We start from the raw sequence: 25,067 nt of genomic DNA, 5'->3' as shown, positions 1-25,067 counted from the left end.
GAGAGCCAGCGGCACTAGAGATTTAGTACCCATCTGGGTGTGGTAGGTGCTATTGAGGCAGGTAGGAGATCTTGAAGAGACAGAAGACCCCCCCTCAGGTTGGAAGAAAAACCCTTATGGGTGGATCACTGGGACTTTTGATGTCCGCAGCCTTTGACTTCAATGGCTCCCATGATCGTTGAAGGGAGGCGACCTCCATTGAGTTGATGGCCTCTCTATGACCAGTCAATGACACCTTTTGATAACTTTTGCCTACTGATGCTTAGTTTGAATTTTGCCAAGGCCTCTTGGCTCCTGACTCATTACATTGGCTAATTACAGTCTTCAGCCAAACATGGACAAAAGAGTTGAATTCCAGAGTGACTGCCCTTCAGATCAAGGCAGCATTTGACAGAGTGTAGCATCAAAGATCCCTCATAGAATTAAAATAATTGAAAATTGGGAAAGGCCTCTAATGACTGGAACCATACATAGCACAAAGGAAGATCATTATGACTGTTGGAGGTCAATCATCTTTGCCCCAGATCATCACAGCAAGTGTTCAAAGCTCAATTATTGTCACTTGCTTCATCAATAAATCAGTCCATGTCCACATGCAGCAAGGCCTGGACAACATTCAGCCATGGACTAATAAGTGCCAGGCAATGACCATCTCCAACAAGAAAAAATCTAACCACCTCCCCTTGACATCCAGGGCACTACCACAACTCAATACCCCATCATCAACACCTTGGAGTCACTAATGACCAAAAGCTTAATTAAAACAGCCACATACGTGGTTACAAGAGCGGGTCAGAAGCTAGGTACTCTGTAATGAGAACTCACCTCCAACTCCCTAAAGTCTTTCCACTTTCTACAAGGCACAAGTGAGGAGGCTGGTGGAATACTTCCTACTTGTTTGAGCGCAGCTCCAAATGCATGACATTATCCCGAAAAAAGCACCTGCTTGATCAACATCCCATCTACCACCTTAAACATTCACTTCCACCACCTCTGCAGTAATTTATCAATGCTTCTTCACAGCACCATGTTATCAACTTCCTAAAAGAAGGGGCAGCAGGGCATAGGAGCACCATCACCTAAAAGTTCCACTTCATGTCACACACCAGCCTGATTTGGAATTATAGGGCCTGAACTTCTGTGGAGGGACAATCAGGGTCAGATTACCATTCCGCTCCTAGTTTCTTACCTGGAAATCCAACCACTTCTTTCTCGCTCAACCTTTTGACTCAGGCCTAAGCAAGAGCAGTTCGTTTCTAAGACCTTGTGTGGAGGGCTAGAGATTTGGAAGCAAGGAAGCCATGCCTGTTTATTTACAGCACTAGATGCTGCCACTTTCAGAAGCCAGGAAGAAGTTAAGTTTGTAAGGTAAGTGGGTAGGATTTATGGTGGATGGAGGGGTCAGGTGGTCAGTGTGGGGGTGGTCAGTGGGGGATGAGAATTGGGGTGGATCGGGGAAGGGTAGCTAGTCGCGGGGGGGTCGGGTGGTGGGTCGGGTTGGGGTCAGATAGTCATGGGGGGTTCGGATGTTCAGGGGATGTTGGGTGGTCGGGGGTGGGGTTAGTCATCTAGGAGTTACAAATGGCTCAGAAGTTACAGGTCATTATGTTCCTCCTCCATCACTGAGTCAAAAGCCTGGAATCCTCTACCTAACATACACTTGGGGTGTACTTACGCCACTTGAACTGCAGTGGTTCAAGGAAGCAATTCACCATCTTCTCAAGGGCAATGAATGCTAGATGCCGACATTCTATGAACGATTAAAAAAGACTGCAGAATCTTAAACTTTGCACTGTCTTGAACCTCCACTTTCATTCCTCTTGCTCTTTTGACTTCTCTATCCTCACTTAATCGTGCCTTTCACATTCAGCACTCTTGATACAATGAACATGCTCTTGTTCCTGGCTCAACATCTGTTCTGCTCCAATTCATTGGATCTGATGTTGCTTGTAATAGCGACAAAATAATTACATTGTACATCAATGATACATAAATAACAACTGCAATCAAAATGTACATTTAATACTGGGCCATCATACGTAGAATTTATCACAAATGCACTTTTTTAGAACCAAATGGAATAGTACAGTAATTTACATTTAGGCACCATAATCGATATGAGCCAACAGTACTTGACAAAAACCAAATTCATAATTCAGTATTCAGGATGCAAACTGTACAAATAAAATTTAATATAATTACATCCTTGAATTGAGTTCCTCGTTTAAGTGCAAACTGAAATGTACATATAGAATATTTGCTTTGAGTGATTACACTATCTCCAACAGTATGCTATTATGTTTTTATAACACCTTCCAGGAAATCTTTCTCAAGCACTTCCTCTATTTTCTGTCTGGCTTTGCTCCAGAATGTTTTCTGGTTCTCAGTTTTAATGTCTTTGTTTGAGAATGAGTTTGTGTGCGGGACTGGGCTCCCTGAGGATCCAGTAAACCTGCTTGAGATTTTGTTGGAGAAAAACTGGCTGAGTACATTGAAGAAAGGAAGCAGTTGCTCGATACTCCGAATGGAGTAAACAGTCAGCAACAGATGATCTGGTTCCCAAGCGAGGATCCTCCCCGAGTTGTCATCCTCTGGATTTTTCTGTAAGTAAGCACAAAATTCTGCCATGAATTAGATTCCAGTTACTTCTTATCAAGATTGATTACAAGTACAGAGATAAAAACAAAAAACTGCGGATGCTGGAAATCCAAAACAAAAACAAAAACAGAAATACCTGGAAAAGCTCAGCAGATCTGGCAGCATTGGCGGAGAAGAGCACAGTTGACGTTCCGAGTCCTCATTTCACCCCTTTCCTATTTTTACTTAGTTCTGTTGTGGGGTCATGAGGACTTGGAACGTCAACTTTGCTCTTCTCCACCGATGCTGCCAGACCTGCTGACTTTTTCCAGGTATTTCTATATCTGTTTTTGATTACAAGTACTCGAGCTTTTCCAAATCACTGTTAAATTTTGAGCACTATTTCAAAAACAACTTGTATTTATGTTGAGCCACGGAAACAGATAATAAAGGGCAAATGACCAAAAACTTGGTGAAGGGGAACTGGTGGATGTACTGTACTTAGATTTTCAGAAGGCATTTGTTAAGGTGCCACATCAAAGGTTATTGCGGAAAATAAACACTCATGGTGTAAGGAGTAACACATTGGCATGGATAGATGATTGGCTAGCTAACAGGAAACAGCTAACAGCCTTAAATGGGTCTTTTTCTGGTTGGCAAGATGTAATTAGTGGTGTACCATAGGGATTAGAGCTGGGCCCTCAACTTTTTACAATTTATATAAGTGACTTGGATGAGGGGATCGAAGGTATAGTTGCTAAATTTGCTGATGATACTAAGATAGGTAGGAAAGTAAGTTGTGAAGAGGACATAAGAAGGCTACAAAGGGACAGATCTACAAAGATAGGTTAAGTGAGTAAGATCTGGCAAATGGTGTATGATGTGGATTAATGTAAAATTGTTCATCTTGGCAGGAAGAATAAAAAAGAAATATATTACCTAGATGGTGAGAAATTGCAGAGCTCTGAGGTTTGGAGGGATCTGGGTGTCCTCGTGTGTGAATCGCAGAAGGTTAGTATGTAGGTACAGCAAGCAATTAGGAAAGCTCTTTCGTTCACACTTCATAAAAAAAAAATGCATTCACGGGATGTGGGCTTCGCTGGCTGGGCCAGCATTTAATGCCCATCGCTAGCTGCTCTTGAGAAGTTGGTGGTGAGTTGTCTCCTTGAACCACTGCAGTCCATGTGGTGTAGGTACACCCACGGTGCTGTTAGGAAGGAAGTTCCAGGATTTTTACCCAGTGACAGTGAAGGAACGGCGATATATTTCCAAGTCAGGATGGTGAGTGATTTGGCGGGGAACGTCAGGTGGTGGCGTTCCCATCTATCTGCTGCCCTTGTCCTTCTAGATGGTAGTGGTCATGAGTTTGGAAAGTGCTGTCTAAGCAGCCTTGGTGAATTCCTGCAATGCATTTTGTAGATGGCAAACACTGCTGCTACTGTGTGCCAGTGGTGGAGGGAATGTTTGTGGATGTGGTGCCAATCAAGCCGGCTGCTTTGTCCTGGATAGTGTCAAGCTTCTTGAGTGTTGTGGGAGCTGCACTCATCCAGGCAAGTGGTGAATATTCCATCACAGTCCTGACTTGTGCCTTGTAGGTGGTGGACAGGCTTTGGGGAGGCAGGAGATGAGTTCTTGTCACACGATTCCTAGTCTCTGACCTTCTCTTGTAGCCACAGTATTTATATGGCTAGTCCAGTTCAGTTTCTGGTTACTGCTAGTGGGGGATTCAGTGATGGTAATGCCATTGAACATCAAGGGGCAGTGGTTAGATTCTCTCATGTTGGAGATGATCATTGCCTGGCACTTGTGTGGCGTGAATGTTACTTGCCACTTGTCAGCCCAAGCCTGGATATTGTCCAGGTCTTGCTGCATTTGGACACTGAGTGCTTCAGTATCTAAGGAGTCGTGAATGGTGCTGAACTTTGTGCAATCAGCGAACATCCCCACTTCTGACCTTATGATGAAGGAAGGTCATTGATGAAGCAGCTGAAGATGGTTGGGCCGAGGACACTACCCTGAGCAACTCCTGGACATCCTGGGACAGAGATGATTGACCTCCAACAACCACAACAATCTTCCTTTGTGCTAGGTATGACACCAACCAGCGGGGAGTTTCCTCCCCCTGATTCCCATTGACTCCAGTTTTGCTAGGGTTCCTTGATGCCATATTCGGTCAAATGCGGCCTTGATGCCAAGGGCAGTCACTCTTACCTCACCTTGGGGGTACAGCTCTTTTGTCCAGGTTTAAATCAAGTCTGTAATGAGGTCAGGAGTTGAGTGGCTCTGGCGGAACCTAAACTGGGCGTCAGTGAGCAGGTTATTGCTAAGCAAGTGCCACTTGATAGCACTGTTGATGGCCTCTTCTATTACTTTACTGATGATGGAGAGTAGACTGATGGGGCAGTAATTGCCTGGGTTGGATTTGTCCTGCTTTTTGTGTACAGGACATACTACATAGCTGGGTAGATGCCAGTGTTGTAGCTGTATTGGAACAGTTTGGCAAGGGGAGCGGCAATTTCTGGAGCACAAGTCTTCAGTACTATTGCCAGAATATTGTCAGGCCCCATAGCCTTTGCACTATCGGAGTGAACCCAATTGGCTGAAGACTGGCATCTGTGATGCTGGGGACCTCCGGAGGAGGCTGAGATGGATCATTGTAACAAATCCTTCAGCCTTATCTCTTGCACTGATGTGCTGGGCTCCGCCATCATTGAGGATGGGGATATTTGTGGAGCCTCCTCCTCCAGTGAATTGTTTAACTGTGCCTCCCTGATGCCCAATCTTGAGTTGCTAGATCTATTTGAAATTTATCCCATTTAGCACAGTGGTAGTGCCACAACACAATGGAGGGTATCCCCAATGTGAAGGCGGGACTTGAACTCCATATTGACTGTGCGGTGGTCACTCCTACGATACTGGTTTGGACAGATGCATCTGTGACAGGCAGGTTGGTGAGGACGAGATCAAGTACGTTTTTCCCTCTTATTGGTTCCCTCACCACCTGCCGCAGACCCAGTCTAGCAACTGTGTCCTTTAGGACTCGGCCAGCTTGGTCAGCAGTGTGCTACTTAGCCCTGTTGGTGAAGGACATTGAAGTCCCCCACCCAGAGTAGATTCTGTGCCCTTGTCACCCCTCAGTGCTTCCTTCAAGTGATGTTCAACATGGAGGAGCACTGATTCATCAGCTGAGGGAGGGTGGGACGTGGCAATCAGCAGGAGGTTTCCTTGCCCATGTTTGACATGTTGCCATGAGACTTCATGGGGTCCAAGATCAATGTTGAGGACTCCCAGGGCAACTCCCTGCTGACTGTATACCACTGTGCCACCACCTCTGCTGGGTCTGTCCTGTCAGTGGTTATGGTGGTGTCTGGGACGTTATTTGTAGGGGATTCCATGACTATGACTATGTCAGGCTGCTGCTTGATTAGACTGTGAGACAGCTCTCCCAATTTTGGCACTAGCCCCCAGACGTTAGTAACGAGGACCTTGCAGGGTCGACTGGGCTGAGTTTGCTGTTGTTATTTCCAGTGTCTATGTCGATGCCAGGTGGTCTGTACACTTGTACCAAGTCTTTTATGAGGTCTGGAGCTGAGTTACTCTGGCGAAATTCAAACTGAGCTTTGGGAGTAGGCTATTGCTGTAAATGCCACTGGATAGCACTGTCAATGTCACCTTCCCTCACTTTGCCTGTTGATTGTGAGTAGACCAATGGGCAGTAATTAGCCAGATTGGATTTGTCCGGTCTTATACGGACAAGATCTACCTGGACAAATTTCCATATTGTCGGGTAGTTGCCAGAGTTGTAGCTGTACTGAACAGCTTGGCTAGGGGCACAAGAAGTTCTGAAGTCTGCAGTACTACAACTGGGATTTGTTGTCAGGTCCCATAGCTTTGCTGTATTTAGTCCTTTCAGCTGTTTTTTGATATAATATGCAGTGAATCAAATTAGCTGAATACTGGCAACTATGTTGCTGGAGACCTCAGTAGTAAGCTGAGATGGATTATTCACTTGTCACTTCTGGCTGAAAATGGTTGCATAAGCTTTAGCCTTGTCTTTTGCACTCACATGCTGTGTTCAGCCATTATTGAGGGTGGGTATGTTTGTGGAACCTCCTCCTCCAGTTAACTGTTTAAGTGTCGAGAACCTTTCCCAACTGGATGTGGCACTGATCTAATCCATTAATTATGGGATTGCTTAGGTTTTCCATAGCATGCTGCTTCTGCTGTTTAGCATGTATGTAGTCCTGGTCGTGGCTTTAACAGGCTGGCACCTCATATTTAGGTATGCCTGGTGCTGTGTCTGGCATGCTCTTCTGTACTCTTCATTGAACCTGAATGGGACCCCTGTAATGGGTAATTGTAGAAAGAGGGAACTGCCGTGCCATGAGGTCACAGATTGTGGCTGAATACAATTTTGCTGCTGCTGACGGCCTACAGACCTCATGGATGCCCAGTTTTGAGCTTTCAGACGTGTTCTGAATCTATCCCATTTAGCATGGTGGTTACACCATACATGATGGTGTAAAGTCTCCATAAAGGACTGTGCGGTGGTCATTCCTAGCAATGCTGTTGTGGACAGATGCATTTACAATGGGTAGACTGGTGAGGACGGGGTCAAGCAGGTTTCTCCCTTTTGTTGATTCTTGTTGTTGGTGACAACTTGTCCCACTGAATCCTTCCCCTACGTGGCTATATGTTCTACTAGCTACCTCATGCAAACTGCAACAGTGGTGGTGTGGTCTTTATCACAAAATCATATCTTGGTCTTTAACACTTTTGCTTCTTCGAGCATCTCACTTTACGCCATCCCACTTGTCTCTCCTTCACAATCCTCTGGTCTGTCATCCCTTTAAGCCTCACTACTGAGTCTTCTCCTGCGCCAAAATATCCTCCCTCCTTGCCCCCTGCTTTGAACTCAGCATCAATGATTTCAACTTGCATCTTAACTCCACCTGGCCTCTCTGTTGGAATTAGCTTCTCCCTCCATCTCAATTCACTTAGCCAAAATTCAAGGTTACCCTTTCAACCTTGCCATCCGCTATGTTGCCTAAATCTCCACAGTTCCACTGACAGCCTTAATAACTTTGTTGTATCCCATGCCCCCATCACCCGCACCCAGGAAAAAAACTACACATCCAAAGTGCCTAGCCTTTTGGCCTTCCGTTTATTTAGCACACTACTGCAGCAGTTGATTTACTCAATCGCCCACTCACCTCCACCTTTTGAAGCCCTTGCCCTGAATAATACCATTACTTTCTCCTGCCTGGTCACTCTTAGTTTCCCCTGACTCTAGCCTCTTTTGCATTCTCCCACTTCCTTTGCCCCACCATTAGTGGCTGTGTCTTCAGCTGTCCTGGCCCACATTCTTGCAAATGCCCCTCCAGATATCTTCTTTGGCTCAGCTTCCATTTTTTCATTTTGCCACTGGGAAGCACTTGTTTTTTTCAACTATGTTAAACTTCTTGCATAGTTGAAAGTTATTGTTTTGCTAACTATTAATCAGTCCTGTTGCGTCAAATGGCCTGTTTCTGTATTGTAAATACTATGTAATCTGCAGCCATAATGTACTATAGCCATGAAGCTGTTTAAATTGCATACAGTGGTAGATCAGTAACTTTTGTCAATTCTTCTCACGTTCTCTGGTTTCTCTGAAAACCTTTCCCTCCTATGACACTCATGAAGTCACATCTTGGGAATGTCACAGACTGTAGATTAAAATAATTGATCATCATACTTATGGTGAACTGGAAGACTGCCTGTAAGGCCATTGGACTTGGGTTCCGAGATAGCTCAGTGAATTTATTAGCTAACTCGGTGTGTGTCAGGCCTTGAATTTGGGTGGTACTCAGCATTAGCTGATGATCTAGCCTACTGACGGTCACAATCAAGGGTCATGTATGAATACTGATCACTTATCTGAGCTACTGGAGGGTACCTTTTGAAACTTAACCTTTAGGAGAGTTGGAGTAAGGAGGCAATTGGAGGGGCAGGGAAAAGAGAATACCTTCACTCTTTTCCTCAGCAGTTTGGCCAATCGAACCACATAAGGCTTGAATTCTCGTTGATGTGTTCCCTGTCTGCGAACCTCCAGCCCTGAATCATCAGATACTTCTGGAATGAAAGCCCAACGATACCTAAACATATAGAATGATTTAAAGTTTGTTCTATATATGCAATTACATTACTTTAAACATGTTTCTAAAGCATCCACAAAGTCAAAGCATGAAAATTATTTAACAACAGCAATACAAGTATTGACAGGACAGTCGCCATCATTCTGCTCGAGTAGATTAATTTGAGATTTGGTGCATTCTAAATGGTCTATCCAACTGCAATAAAATCTTATGAATCAATTAGAATTTACATCAACCTATGAGATATAACTGCATTTTTCCTGACAGATCATAGAATAGAGTCATAAAGGTCTACAGCACAGAAAAAGGCCCTTTGGCCCATTGAGTCTGTGCCGGTCAAACAAGTACCTAACTATTCTAATCCTATTTTCCAGCATCACACGTGCACATCCAAATACTTCTTAAATGTTATGAGGGTTTCTGCCTCTACCACCCTTTCAGGCAGTGAGTTCCAGATTCCCACCACCCTCTGGGTGAAAAAATTCTTCCTCACATCCCCTCTAAACCTCCTGCCCCTTACCTTAACTCTATGCCCCCTGGTGACTGATCCCTCCACCAAGAGGAAAGGTTCCTTCCTATCTACCCTATCTATGCCCCTCATAATTTTATACACCTCTATCTTGTCCCCCCTCAACCTCCTCTGCTCCAAGGAAAATAACCCCAGTCTATCCAATCTCTCCTCATAACTAAAACTCTGCAGCCCAGACAGCACCCTGGTAAATCTCCTCTGCCCTCTCTCTAATGCAATAACATCCTTCCTATAATGCGAATTCCAGAACTGCACACAATACTCTAACTGAGGTCTAACCAGCATTTTATACTGTTCCAGCATAACCTCCCTGCTTTTATACTCTACGCCTTGGCTAAGAAAGGCCTTCTTAACCGCCTTATTTGCCTGTCCCACTACCTTAAGGAACCGGTGGACATACACACCAAGATCCCTCTGATTCTCGGTACTTCCCAGGGTCCTATCATTCATCGTGTATTCCCGTGCCTTGTTTGTCCTGCCTAAGTGCATCACCTCACACTTACCTGGATTAAAATCCATTTGCTATTGATCAGCCCATCTGACCAGCCCATCTATTTCCTCCAGTAATCTAAGGCTATCCTCCTCACTATTAACCACCCTACCAATTTTCGTGTCATCTGCGAACTTACTGATCAACCCTCCTACATTCAAGCCTAAATCGTTTATATATACCATAAATAGCAAGGGACCCAACACCGATCCCTGTGAAACCCCAGTGGACAGAGGCATCCAGTCACAAAAACACCCCTTGACCATCACCCTCTGCTTCCTGCCACTCAGCCAATTCTGGATCCAATTTGCCAAATTGCCTTGGATCCTATGGGCTCTTACCTTCATTATCAGTCTCTTATCAAAAGCCTTGCTGAAGTCCAAGTAGACTACGTCAAAAGCATTGCCCTCATCTACAAACCTGGTCACCTCTTCGAAAAATTCAATCAAATTGGTCAGACATGACCTCCTCTTAACAAAACCTGTCCTTGATTAATCCCTGCCTCTCCAAGTGTAGATTAATTCTGTCCCTCAGAATTGCTTCCAATTGCTTCCCCACCAATGTGGCTAGACTGACTGGCCTGTTGTTCCCTGGTTTATCCCTTCCTCCCTTCTTGAATAACGGTACCACATTGGCTGTCCTCCAATCCTCTGGTACCTCTCCTGAGGTATTGAAAATTATTGCCAGCAATTCCCTTGCCTCACTCAACAGCCTGGATACATTTCATCCGGGCCTGGAGATTTATCTACTTTTAAGCCTACCAGAGCATTTAGAACCTCCTCTCTTTCTATGCTAATTTCTTTAATTATATCACAGTCCTTCTGCCTGATTTTCATACTCGCTTCATCCCTCTCACCTGTGAATGCCAACACAAAGTATTGATTTAGAACCCTACCTATGTCTTCCAGCTCCACACACAAATTCCCACTTTGGTCCTTAATGGGCCCTACTCTTTCCCTAGTTATCCTCTTACTCTTAATGTACTTGTAAAATAACTTTGGATTTTCCTTTATTTTACCTGCCAATGTTTTTTATGCTCCCTTTTTGCCCTCCTAATTTTCTTCTTAAGTTCCCCCCAAACATTCGGTACTCCCCTAGGGCTTCCACTGTTTCGAGCCCTCGGTATCTGCCATAAGCCTCCCTTTTTCTCTTTATCCAATCCTGTATATCCCTCGACATCCAGGGTTCCCCGAATTTGTTGGTACCACCCTTTATCTTTACTGGAATATGTTGGCCCTGTACTCTCCCTATTCTGCATGTTATCCAGAATCTCAAATACACATGACAGGGCTCACAGAACAAATAATAATACTGACAGTGCCCATCCACCATTTGCTGAGTGAAGTCGCAAATGCTAGTTAATAATAATAATAATGCCAGTTAGTGGTCTACATTTAGATGCCATGATGATGTTTGAACCTGCACTCAAACTATTTTGCATGTTGGGTTTGTCCTTTTCATGAAGTTTGTATTTAGAAAGCTTTTTTCTATCAAATAATTCAAGGAACTTTCTACACTAAAAAATCTATGAAAACTTGCACAATGATCCAAAGATGATCCTATATATTGCAATACTAGAAGCTTGAGCACACATTAGCAGTGAAACAAATTATACTCTTAAAGGGTTTGTATCAGAATGTATGAAATAGGAGTAGGTGTACGTCTTTTAGCCCCTCGGGTCTTCTTTGCCATTCAATAAGATCATGGCTGATTTGCCATCTCGGCTACACATTCCCACCCTGTTCATATTATCCCTGGATTCCCTCAGTATCCAAAAGTCTATCGATCTCTGACTTGAATATACCCAATGACTAAGCATCCACAGCAATCTGGGATAGAACTTTCTCCTCATCTCAGTCCTAAATGGCTGCGCTCTTATTCTGAATATGTGACCCTTTGTTCAGGCAGGGAAAAAAAAATCTCCCAGCGTCTAAAATAAAAGCAAGATACAGCAGATGCTGGAGATCTGAAATAAAAATAAATGCTGGAAAAACTCAGATGGTCTGGCAGCTTCTGTGAAGAGGGAAACAGAATTAATGTTTCAAGTCCAATATGACTCTTCTTCAGAATTGAGCATTAGTTCCAAGCATCTATCCTGTTAAGCCCTTTAAGAATTTTATTTTTTTTTCAATGAGATCACCTCTCATTCTTCTAAACTCTAGGAAATATAGGCCGAGACCACTCAATATCTTCTCAAAGGGCAATTCCTTCACCCTGGGAATTAGGATGAGCTTTTGTTGTGCTTCCTGCAAGGCACTTTTATTCTTCCTTAGGTTAGAAGACCAAAAGTGTAAACAGTACTCCGAATGTGACCTCACCAAGGCCCAATACAATTCCAATAGACCTCTTTACTCTTATACTTCAATTCCTTTGTAATAAAGAATAACATACTTTCGTAATTGCTTGCTGTACTTGAATGTTAACTTTGTGATTCCTGTACAAGGGTGCCCAGATCCCTGAATATCAACATTTCCTAAGCTCTCATCATGTAAAAAATATTCTGCTTTTCTAATTAATTCCTACTAATGTAAATAACTTCACACTTCTCCATATTCTATTTCATCTGCCACATTCTTGCTCGCTCATCCAACCCATCTAAATCCTTTCGTAGCCTCTTTGCATCATTTTTACAGCTTACTTTCCTAACTAACTTTGCATCACCAGCAAACTTTACACTCAGTCCTCTCATCTAAATCATTGATGTAGATTGTAAATAGCTGAGAGCCCAAGCACTGATCCCTGCGGTACCCCAATAGTTATAGCCTGCCAACCTGAAAATGACTCTTTATTCTTATCCTCTGTTTTCTGTTCCTTGTCCAATCCTTATTCCATACTAATGTATTACCCCTCCAATCCCACGAGCCTAATTTTATGCAATAACCTCTTGTGTGGCAGCTTCTCAAATGTTTTTTGAAAATCTAAATAGACTAAATCCGCTAGTTTTCTTTTATCCGCCCTATTAGTTCAACCTCTAAAACTCTTAACAGATTTGTCTAACACAATTTCCATTTCATAAATCAGTGTTGACTCTTCCTAAGCTTATTATGAATTTCTAAGTACCCATAAACTACTAAGTCCTTGCTTAATGCTGATTCACTTAACAAAAACTCTTTAAAAAGCTCAACAACATGAAAGTGAAACAAAGATGCAAACAGGAGGGCAGTGTTTGGAATAAGAGGCAAAACACGTGAAAAACATGCAGAAGACAGACCCAAGATAGCATGGATGGATAATATCAGAACATGGACTGGCCTCTCTATGGGACAGGCAGTGGAGAATAGAGTGAGGATAGAGTAAAAACCAGGCAGACAAACAGAAATAAAGTAGTGTCAGCATATCCGTTTAATATTGTCAATTTAATTTTAAAGCTGGCACACAAAACTACAGTGCTCCCTCAGTCCTTCTTCACCCACTGCACAATTTGCCTCCCGTCGTTACTCTCCGGCCTGCCACCCCACCCCACCAATGGCATACCTCTCCCCTCCCTGCCCTACTGGCACTGCTCTCTGGCCTGCCTCCCCTATCGGCATTGCTCTCAACCTGCCCCCCCCACCAGCGTTACTCTCTGGCCTGCCTTCCCCCGCCCCACCCTCCACCCGGCCTTGCCTCCCATCCTCTGTTTTTACTAGGGTCTGTTTTCAGCAGCTCCACTCCTGGCTCTGGTTCTGAATTGAAGCACCTGGGCTCCATCTATGGCATACGTTTGTCAATGCAGACTACCCAGGCTTCTCGCAAATTCCTGCACTGGCCATCTTCTGCCACTAGTTGAAGCCTGGTCAATCTAAAATTAATGAGGTGCGTGTAATTTTTAAAAATTATATGTATTGTATTTCTTTCACATTTAATGATTTATTTTACTTTGCAGGTTATTTCAGCTAGGAATGCACAGTACCACACACGTACAGTACAGTATTTCAATTTGTACATTGTTTTTTCTGGGTGACAAATGCCAATAGGAACCTAACTCTGGCTTTAACATTGATTCCTGTGGAAAACCATGATTCACTTAAAGTTGTTACACTTAAAGGTGTTATTTTCAGGAATGCAACCATAACTTTAAGTGAGAACTCCCTATATACAAAATACATTACCTAGACATTTGTCCGCAAAAACATTGATTAAACATTTAAAAATTATGTCTTGTACTCAAATCCTTTAAATACATTTTTCTCTTCTCTCCTGAACCTGGAAAATATTACTGAGAAACAGCCACAATAATGGTAGCAACTTCAGACTCAATTCTACGCATTTCCCTTCACTTACATCTGAAACTGTGGGAGGTTTTCAGAGGGCAAGGTCAAAGCCAAATCCAGGAATTTGCATGCAGATAGGTACAGGCCAAGCCACCGCTGGTTGTTGTAGGATGTGGAGAACCCATTGCCTCCCATGTAGGTAGTTTCCAAACCAGAGACTGATGGTCCAGCAGTTCTGAAATAGATAAGTAGGTTAACAATGGTAAATACTTACTCTGTATTTTGATACATTATCTGTAAATAAAAGTTTGGAGATAAAGGCCCTTTGAGAATGTGCTGACCTACAAATCAGTGGTATATTTTCAGAGGCTTTTTTTTCCCCAAAAAGAGGAATGAACACTGGAGAATGGAATGTTATTACTTTCAATACCCAGTGTGAGCATCAAGCAGCCCTAGGTCAGTTTAGCATGACCAAAGAGTAAAACATTCATCTACTGTGTCAACGTCAGATGTACTCCAACCTCAAAGGTTCACTTAATGCTGCATATATGTCTTCAATTTCTTCCACTAGCCAGCCTTATAGTATAATATGATTGTCAATTTACTCCCAATTGCTGCCACCTTTGTGCTACATGCCCATTAGGAACCAGGTACAGTTTACTCTAGCACTTTTAATACAGGACTAGCACATTCCATCATTCTGGTCTGTATTCAACTCAGGCCCCAGATGAAAAAAGAGTTATGTTTGAGCACGTGAACCTCAGAAACCACAGTGGCTACACCAATCAGGAATTTTGCCGTGAAATGCTGGAAAGGTGGTCCTTACTCTGGAGTATTCCTTTAATCAAATTATACTTTGTCACTTAAAGAATAACTATTCTACAAAATTACCCTTATAATGCTACTGAAACAACATGACACACATTCAAAGTTTTTTTTAAACATGGCTTGCTCCAAAATAATGCAGAGGATAAATCGTTTCTCCATTAATTTTTGTTTGATCTTTTTCTTACAGAAAACTTAGGGCCTTGGAATTTAAGGAAAATATTATTGTGAGACTCTTAAGTGAAAATACAGTTCAAACCTGGAGAGAGGAGACAAAGTGCAAATAAGGCTGTTTGGAAGTGAGTCTGGAGCTTACGCAGTTAAAGTTTGATTATTTTTAAAAATTGTTAATACTGTTGGCACTTGGTCAAATTTAGTAGGGGTTAACAAGCTGTATAGTGTGAGATTTGACTGAGAGAAATTCGGTATTTGAGGTTCTGATGAGAAACTTGGATTTTCAACTCAAGTGATTGGGCACTAATTGCAATTAAAGTCCAAACCTCACCCAGAGCTGCCACAGGAAGTGGGAAAGTGTCACACATGGGGGTGTTGAGGAGGTATCTTGAGACACGCAGGGGTTGAAAATTCAATAAGCGCAATTCCAAAGGAGTCACTGCATAAAGGTTGAAAGCTGAAGTTGACGTTTGTTTCTTCAAGTCAGTCTTGCAGCAAAGTGCTTCAGTGTCACATTTTGAATCTGAACTGAACAAAAACAACCCAACCATGCAGTCTATGTTTTTCCTCTGTCCCTTTAGAAAAACAAACAGCGCAATCTTCAACAATAGAGACCAGGAACTCAGCTTTGGCAATTGCAGTTACATCATAATGTTGGACTGCAGAAATCCTTTACCTTGAAATGTCTTCATCTGCAGTCAGTTCCTGCTCAATCAGCAAAAATACTTGCACCTTTAAGGAATGAGAAGAAGATGGTCAATGTAATTACTTAAAATTGATTAAATAAAATACACTGCTCTCTTCCCAAGGGAAGTCTTGTGCCTCAGTGGGTAGTGCACCGCCTCTGAGCCCTAAATTCATGATAATCAACCTGCTAATCCATCTAGGCAGTAAGAGTGGGAGATTCCTGGTTAGGCATTGAAACAATACGCCTTGCCAGCATGTCAATATACAGCAGAAATCCCTCATTAAAGAGACGAGGGGGACTACATGCAACAATGGATGAGCATAGCTGAAGAAAACCAGCTCTCCTCCATAAAGCACAACAGCCTTTTCTCTTCAATTAGAGAAAAGATTTGAGGATGAAGATGAAAATAAGAACCTATACACAGTGCAGTCAGAACAGAGACATTAACAGATAAGTCTTCACCATAATATAATGAAATTTGTGAGGAAGAGTTTTTTGTTCATGGGATGTGGGCAACGCTGGCATTTGTTGCCCATTCCTAACTACCCTTGAACTAAGTGGATTGTCACTTCAGAGGGTAGCTATGAGTCAACCTCATTGCTTACCAGGGCAGGTAAGGACAACAAATTTCCTTCCCTAAAGGACATTTGTGAACCAGATGAGTTTTTATGACAATGATAGACCAATACTGAGACTAGTTTTATTAATTAAATTAATTAAAATTCCACAAACACCCATGGTGGGGTTTGAACACATGTCCCCAGAGCATTACCCTGGGCCTCTGGATTACTAATTCAGTGAAATTACCACTACACCACCTTGTAACTCTTGTGAAGATGCCACAAATACAAATTCTTAAAGGGAGAATGTTTCCATTCCAACAAGTTAAGCTTCTACTGTATATGGAGGAATAATGAATGAAATTTGTTTAAACTCAAGATTTTTGTCAGCCAGTTTTTATGTAACTCAAGGCAGGTAGGAGAAAATGGTCAAGCAGGAAATTAAGTCATTTATGGGAGTGATTAGGCAGTGACGATCATTTGAAGATTGTAGGATTTGCATGTCAAACACTTGCAATTATTTTCTCCTGCTCCTATGAATTACTGCCAACTCTAGAATAAGGACTGAATAGTGTCTGGGTTAATCCTGGCTTTACCACTGACCAGAAACTGAACTGGACCAGCCAGACTACAAGAACAGGTCAGAAGTGGGGAATTCTGTGGCGAGTAACTCACCTCCTGACTCCCCAAAGCCTGTCCACAAGGCACAAGTCAGGAATGTGATGGAATACTCTCCACTTGCCTGGGTGACTGCAGCTCCAATAACACTCAAGAAGCTTGACATCATCCAGGACAAAGCGGCCCACTTGATTGGCACCCCAATCACCACCTTCAACATCCATTCCCTCCACCACCGACGTACAGTGGCAGCAGTATGTACCATCTACAAGATGCACTGCAGTATCTCACCAGGGCCCCTTTGACAGTGCCTTCCAAATCTACGACCTCTACCGCCAAGAGGAAAAAAAGGCAGCAGATACATGGGAACACCACCGCCTGCATGTTCCCTTCCAAGCCACACACCATCCTGACTTGGAACTACATCGCTGTTCCTTCACTGTTGCTGAGTCAAAATCTTGGAACTCCCTTCTTAAAAGGACTGTGGATGCACCTACACCAGATGTACTGCAGTGGTTTAAGGCGGCGGCTCACCACCGCCTTCTCAAGGGTAATTAGGGATGGGCAATAAATGCTGGCTTTGCCAGCAACGCTCACACTCTGTGAAAGAATTTTTAAAAATTAAAGGAACACAGAATTTTTCTTCTTCCATGGATATTTTGGTCCAACAATAATGACAACATAGTTCCAAATCAGGGAGGTGTGTGCTTTTGAGGGGAATGCATTTTTTGTTTATGAACGAGATGCTGGATTCCTTTGAAATTACATTTTGACTAAGATTAACGTGTATACTAAGCAATGACGATTAAACCTGGTAGAGCTCAAAAAACTTAGATGGATGACTTTTGGTCACCTTACCAGTTCTGTGATCATAGTGGGCCATAGTGAAGTGAGATGGCGTGGAGACATCCGTAACAGCAACACCCGGAAAAAGAGGAACACCTGGGCATGGAGTGTGGGGACCTGTGGTAGACGCAAACTTTCTACCAGGCGTTCTGAAATGGTGAAAAATGCAAAGTTCAATCGAAAACCCCGGAAAATCATGATTTATATTTGCTATCAAGGTGATTCTAAATTGATGATTTACGTACACCAATTATGAATAATCCACCAGATAATTAGTTTAGGTAAAGTGTAGGCCAGACCAGGTAAAGACATTGTGGACCAGATAGATTTTTATAATACCTGGATGATAGTTTCATGGTCACCATTACTGAGACAAGCTTTCAATTACAGATTTATTAATTAACTGCATTTAAATTCCACCAGCTACCATGGTGAGATTTAAACCTATGTCTCCAGAGCATTAGCCTGGGCTTCTTTATTACTAGTCCAGAGGAATGTTGACTTTTAAGAGATGACCATGTTTTAAAATGTCATCTTTAAACACCTCAGTTCGGAGGAATGCCATGTGATCCAGCTGCCATGGGCAGAGACACTCACTCAATCAGAAATACATGCAAGGAGATGGCAGTTCGAACATCTTCACAGTATCTCACAGAAAAAGGACAACGGTTTTTTGAGATGCAGAAACAAAGAAGCTACTGCTGTGGAAAAGCAAGTAGAACTGTTTCATGGCAATGACCAAGCAGGATGCTTTTGAGTTAAGTTTCTGTTCAAAAGAAAGGGACTCTCAAAAGTTTAAGGACTGGGAAGTCGCTGACGTGTGCCTTGCTGGTGATAATCGTATCCGGGAAAACTCAGGTGGAGTGGAATGATTGTCGAAGGACAAATTAATGTTACATACTGCCATAAGGCATATTTTGGTTGCATTAGTTAGTTAATGTAAAAGTACCTTTCCTTTAGTTTGATATAGTAGCTCCCTATTAATAAATTTTGATCTATGTTGATTTTAACATGTTTGTTACAGTAAAAGTCTTAAAATGTGAAATCTTTAGTTCTTTCTGTCAGCCATTGGAAAATTAATCTCTTTTCAAAAGTTAACCATCTCTGCAGGGTTTTTTTTAAAACTAATGCCATATAATGCTATGATTATAAACTGACCGTACAGCTTCAGATCAATTCCATATTAACTTGCCATGATAATGTAATGGACCCTGCTTGTATGTCCCTCTGCAGCCTTCTGCTGCTTCCCCTCCCTGAGGCAATCCCATCAGGTGCCCGTGAGGTTGCTACAGTCTGGATCACTATGACTGCAGTTCCCTCCGTTTGATTTTCTTCTCCTTGCAGGAGGACCTGCTTCCTGAGTGGATGATGCCCATGGCAGGTGGGCACTGCCAATTTCAAGGGCCTCTCTCCCAGATGCTTCCTCCAAACATCTCCACTCCATCCCCCTCTCAGTTCCCTTTCAATTCTCCAAGTGCCAGTCAGATAGCACTATGGAGCTTCAAACTCAAAGCGTAAACACTGAACCCCCTTCTCGGTACAAGATACTATGGCCACACTGCCCCAACTGTGAAGGCACACTGCCTCACCCGAAGAGTGTCAAACTCAGCAGTGACCTGAGCTGGCACCTCTTTGCTGCCCTATGTACCTGCTAGGGCTCTGACACTCCATGGTACCCCGTACCCTACCCCCAACCCCAGTTGGACAGTTGGAAGGGGCCTATAAAATACTGATCAATCACTACTTTAATTGCCTTAAGTACTCTTTTCTTTAGAGCCGCACGACATTCCCACTTGATTTGCCATTCACCCCTTTAAAATCTTGACCAAGTGTGATGATGTTGGATCTCTGTTCTGAAGCAAACCCACGCAAATTTACACACCCTTTCCTGCCCCACTTCCAAGGTCATTCGCAAGAAGGCCAGAAAATCCCAGTCACACAGAATCTCTCAGTGCAGAAGAGGCCCTTCGGCCCATCAAATCTGCACCAACACGTGAGAAACACCTGACCCACCTACCTAATCCCATTTACCAGCACTTGGCCCATAGCCTTGAACGTTATGACGTGCCAAGTGCTCATCCAGGTACTTTTTAAAGGATGTGAGGCAACCCACCTCCACCACCGACCCAGGCAGCGCATTCCAGACCATCACCACCCTCTGGGTAAAAAAGTTTTTCCTCACATCCCCCCTAAACCTCTTGCCCCTCACCTTGAACTTATATCCTCTCGTGACTGACCCTTCAACTAAGGGGAAACAGCTGCTCCCTATCCACCCTGTCCATGCCCCTCATAATCTTGTATACCTCGATCAGGTCGCCCGTCAGTCTTCTCTGCTCCAACGAAAACAACCCAAGTCTATCCAACCTCTCTTCATAACTTAAATGTTTCATATCCAAGGGTACTCAGTGTTTCGGAAGGATAGGCAGGAAAGAAAAGGAGGTGGTGCAGCTTTGTTAGTAAAGGAAGAGATCAGTGCTATAGTGAGGAATGATATAGGCACTGGAGAGCAAGACGTAGTTAGTCTGGGTAGAAATAAGAAATAACAAGGGAAAGAAGTCCCTGGTGGGAGTAATCTATAGGTCCCCAAACAGTAGTTTAGCAGCAGAGCACAGTATAAACCAGGAAATACGGGGAGCATGTAAGAAAGGCACGGCAATAGTCATGGGTGATTTTTATATGTGTATAGACTGGTCTAATCAAATTTGCAAGGGTAGCCTTGAGGGAGAGTTCATAGTGTATTAGAGATTGTTTCTTGGAGCAATATGTTGTGGAACCAACCAGGGAGCAGGCTATTCTGGATTTGGTTTTGTGCAATGAGATGGGGTTAATTAATGATCTCATAGTAAAGAATCCTCTAGGGAAGAGTGATCATAGCATGACAGAATTTCAAGTTCAGTTTGAGAGTGAGAAACTTGAGTCCCACTCTAGTGTTCTGGATTTAAACAAAGGTAACTACAGAGGTATGAGAGCAGATTTGGCCCCAGTGGACTGGGCAGGAAGACTACAAGGTAGGACAGTTGCTGAACAGTGGCAGATATTTAAGGAGATATTCATTTCCTTCCAAGTAAAATATATCCCAATGAGGAAGAAAGATGGCAAGGTGGGGGGAAAGCCTCCATGGCTAATAAGGAAGTTAAGGATAACTTAAAGGCAAAAAACTAAGGCATACCAAATTGCAAAGATCAGTGGCAAGCTGGAAGATTGGGAAACTTTTAAAGGTCAACAAAGGGTTACTAAAAAAAATAATAAAAAGAGCAAAAGTAAATTATGAAAGAAAATTAGCACAAAATGTAAAAACTGATAGCAAAAGCTTCTACAAGTATATGAAAGGAAAGAGAGTAGCTAAAGTGAATGTCGGTCCCTTGGAGGACAAGATTGGGGAGTGAGTAGTGGGGAATGCAGAAATAGCAGAAATGCTTAATCAATATTTTGCCTCAGTTTTCACAGTGGAGGACACTAGTACCATCCCAATAGTAACAGGTAGTGCAGAGGATATAGAGGAGGAGGAACTTAGAACAATCACCATCACGACAGAAAAATTACAGAGCAAACTATTGGGATTAAAGGGTGACAAATCCCCAGGACATGATGGCCTACATCATTAAAGGAAGTGGCAGTGGAGATAGTGGGTATAGTGGGTGCATATTCCAAAATTCCCTGGATTCTGGAAAGGTTCCAGTGGATTGGAAAAATGCTAATATAACGCCCTTTTTCAAAAGGGGGTGGGGGTGGCAGGAGGTAGGAAACTATAGATCAGTTAGTTTAATGTCTGTCGTTGGGAAATTGTTGGAATCCATTATGAAGGAAGTAGTAATAGGACATTTGGAAAGTCAAAATGCAATCCATCAGAGTCAGCATGGTTTTATGAAGAGTAAATCGTGTTTGACTAATTTGCTAGAGTTCTTTGAAGATGTGACAAGCAAAGTGGATAATGGGAATCCTGTAGATGTAGTATATCTGGACTTCCAGAAGGCCTTTGATAAGGTGCCGCCCACAAGATATGATCAGAGGAGTTAGAGGCAATATATTAGCTTGGATAGAGGATTGGCTAACCAACAGAAAGCAGAGTGTTGGAATAAATGGGTCTTTTTCTGGATGGCAAGCTGTGGGGTACCACAGAGTTTGGTCCTTGGGCCCCAACTATTTACAATCTATATTAATGATTCGGATTCAGGGGTAGAAGGTACCAAAGCTAAATTTGCAGATGACACCAAAATAGGTGGGAAAGTAAGTTGCAAGGAAGAAATAAGAAATTTACAAATGGATATGGACAGGTTAGGTGAATGGACCAAAATCTGGCAGATGGAGTTTAACGTAGATAAGTGTGAGGTTATCCATTTTGGTTGGAAGAATTAAAAGGCGACTTATTATTTAAATGGAGAGAAACTTCAGAATGCTTCAGTGGAGAGGGATCTGGGTGTCTTCGTGCATGAATCGCTGAAAGCTTGTATGCAGGTACAGCAGGGTAATAAGGAAGGCAAATGGAATTTTGGCAATTAATGCCAAAGGAATAGAGTTTAAAAATAGGGAAGTGTTGTTGCAACTGTATGAGGCATTGGTGAGACTGCACCTGGAGTACTGTGCACAGTTTTGGTCCCCTTACTTGAGGAAGGATGTAGTTACTCTGGAGGCAGTTCAGAGAAGGTTCACTAGATTGATTCCAGAGATGCAGGGCTTGTCTTATGAGGAGTGATTGAGCAGTTTAGGCCTATATTCGCTAGAGTTTAGAAGGATGAAAGGAGATCTAATTGAGGTATATAAGATGCTAAAGGGGATAGACAAAGTAGACGTGGAGTGGATGTTTCCCCTTGTGGGGCATTCTAGAACAAGAGGCCATAGTTTTAGGCTAAGGGGTGGTAGATTTAAATCAAAGATGAGGAGGAATTACTTTTCTCATAAGGTAATGAATCTGTGGAATTCACTACCTCAGAGTGCAATGGATGCCAGCACGCTGAATAAATTTAAGGAGGAGATAGACAGATATTTAAATAGTAATGAGTTGAAAGGTTATGGGGAGAGAGCGGGAAATTGGAGTTGAGGCCAAAATGAGATCAGCCATGATCATAATGAATGGCGGGGTAGGCTCGAGGGGCTGAGTTGCCTACTCCTGCTCCTAGTCCTTATGTTCTTATCCCAGGCAACATCTGGTGAATCTCCTCTGCACCCCATCCAGTGCAATCACATCTATAATGTGGCAACCAGAACTGCACAAAGTACTCCAGCTGTGACCTCACCAAGATCCGAGACAACTCCAATATGACCTCCCTACTTGTGTAATCTATGCCTCGATTGATAAAGGCAAGTATCCCATATGCCTTTTTCACCACCCCACTAACATGCCCCTCCGCCTTCAGAGATCTATGGACACACACGCCAAGGTCCCTTTGTTCCTCAGAAGTTCCTAGTGCCATGCCATTCATTGAATGCTTCCTTGTCAAATTACTCCTTCCAAAGTGTATCACCTCACACTTTTCAGGGTTAAATTCCATCTGCCACTTATCTGCCCATTTGACCATCCCGACTATATCTTCCTGTAGCCCAAGACACTCAACCTCACTGTTAACCACCCGGCCAATCTTTGTGTCATCTGCAAACTTACTAATCCTACCCCCCACATAGTTATCTATGTCGTTTATATAAATGATGAATAATAGGGGGCCCAGCACAGATCGCTGTGGTACGCCACTGGCTTCCAGTCATTAAGGCATCCTTCTGTCATCCCCCTCTGTCTCCTACAACTAAACCAATTTTGAATCCACCTTATCAAATTACCCTGTATCCCATGTGAATTTGCCTTCTTTATAAGTCCCCATGTGGGACCTTGTGTCAGTCATGGAATCAAAATGGCACAGGAGATCATCATTCAGCCCACTGAATCCATAGTGGCTGTGCAGAGCAATCCAGTCAATTCCATTCCACTGGTTTATCCCCATAGCCCTGAAGTTCATTTCCCTCAATTGCCCATTCAGTTTCCTTTTGAACTCCACTTCTACTACCCTTGTGGGCAGTGAGTTGCAGGTCATTACCACTGTGCAAGGGTTCTTTCTCATATTCCCTGCATCTCTTGCTCAAAACTTTAAATCTGTTTCCTCCGGTTCTTGTATCATCAGCTAATCTTTCTTTATCTACCTTTTCTGAACCAGGCATAACCATGTACAGCTGTATCAAAACTCCCTTTAATCCCCAAACCTCCAAGGAGAATAGCCCCATCTTCTCAAACCTAACCTTATAGCTAAAATCCTTCAACCTTGGCACCATCTGGTAAATCTCCTCTGCACTCTTTCAAGGAATCTCACATCCTTCCTAAAGTGTGGTGACCAGAACTGAATGCAATACTGCAATAGTTGTGGTCTGAGCAGAGCTTGATAAATTTCAGCATAACTTCCCTGATTTTGTACTCAATATTTCTGTTTATGAAGTCCAAGATCCTATGTGCTTTGCTAACCACTCTCTCTGTGTCTTGCCACCTTCAAAGATCTATGCACATGCACCCTCAGGTCCCTCTGTTCCTGCAAACTCTTTAAGACTGTTACTAAGTCTATATTGCCTCTCCCTACCCCTTCTGCCAAAATGTATCATCTCACACTTCTCTGTATTGAATCCAATTTGCCACTGCCTGCCCATTCAGCAAGCCCATTTCAGTTAATTTCAGTCACGCTTGCCACACCACAGGTTTAGTTTCATTGGAAAATTTTTAAATTTTGATTTGTATTTCAATGTTTATCAATAAAAGCAGTAATCCTAGCACTGACTCTTGGGAACACCATTGTCTATCATTCTCCAGTTATTTACAGCTCTTTTCTGACCTTAAGCTAATCTTTTATCCAAGCTGACACTGACTCTTCTATTCCATGATCTTCAATTTTGTTAACCAGCCTTTATATGGTACTTTGTCAAATGCTTTTTAAAAGTCCATACAGACAGCATCCATTGTATTCCCTTCATCAACCTTCTCTGTTACTTCATCAAAAAATCAATTCAGTCAAGCAAGATCTCCTTTTTCAAAACCCTGTTGGCTCTCCTTAATGAACTCAAACCTCCACAAGTGCCTGTTGGCTTTTTGCTCAATTATTATTTCTGAAACCTTATGTACCACTGATGTTAAACTGGCTGGCCTGTAGTTACTTAGAATGTGCTCACACATGTTCTGGGGATAAGTGTGTCATATTTGCCACCTTTCAATCCTCTGGCACCTCCCATGTATCTGGGGAAGATTGGAAGATAATAGCAAGTCCCTGAACTATCTTCACCCCAACTTCCCTTAGCAACCTGAGACTATCCAGACCATGTGACTTATCCACTCCAAGCATAGCCAGTCTTTCCAGTATATCCTATCTATCAATTTTCCCCTGATCTATTACCATCTCCGTTTTGGCTATTATTTTGTCAGCATCCTCTTCCTTAGTAAATATCAATACAAAGTACTCATCAAG

General features: G+C 42.8%; 1 protein-coding gene across 3 annotated transcripts in view; it reads right to left on the bottom strand.

Moving 5' to 3' along the window:
- Positions 1–2,001: 2,001 nt before the first annotated feature.
- dop1a (DOP1 leucine zipper like protein A) overlaps positions 2,002–25,067 on the bottom strand; it is a 355,194-nt gene continuing 332,128 nt past the window's right edge. For all 3 annotated transcript variants that reach the window (XM_041213315.1, XM_041213322.1, XM_041213331.1), the window contains 5 exons: positions 17,647–17,783; positions 15,599–15,654; positions 13,994–14,158; positions 8,582–8,711; positions 2,002–2,601 (listed from right to left, as the gene is read on the bottom strand). In XM_041213315.1, the coding sequence (XP_041069249.1) occupies positions 2,296–2,601; positions 8,582–8,711; positions 13,994–14,158; positions 15,599–15,654; positions 17,647–17,783 (794 nt within the window). In that variant the 3' untranslated portion in view covers positions 2,002–2,295. The remainder of the gene's footprint in view (positions 2,602–8,581; positions 8,712–13,993; positions 14,159–15,598; positions 15,655–17,646; positions 17,784–25,067) is intronic.

Source organism: Carcharodon carcharias, chromosome 2, assembly GCF_017639515.1.
Source record: "Carcharodon carcharias isolate sCarCar2 chromosome 2, sCarCar2.pri, whole genome shotgun sequence".
In the NCBI taxonomy this organism is placed as follows: domain Eukaryota; kingdom Metazoa; phylum Chordata; class Chondrichthyes; order Lamniformes; family Lamnidae; genus Carcharodon; species Carcharodon carcharias.
This window is presented reverse-complemented; position numbering and strand designations above follow the sequence as displayed.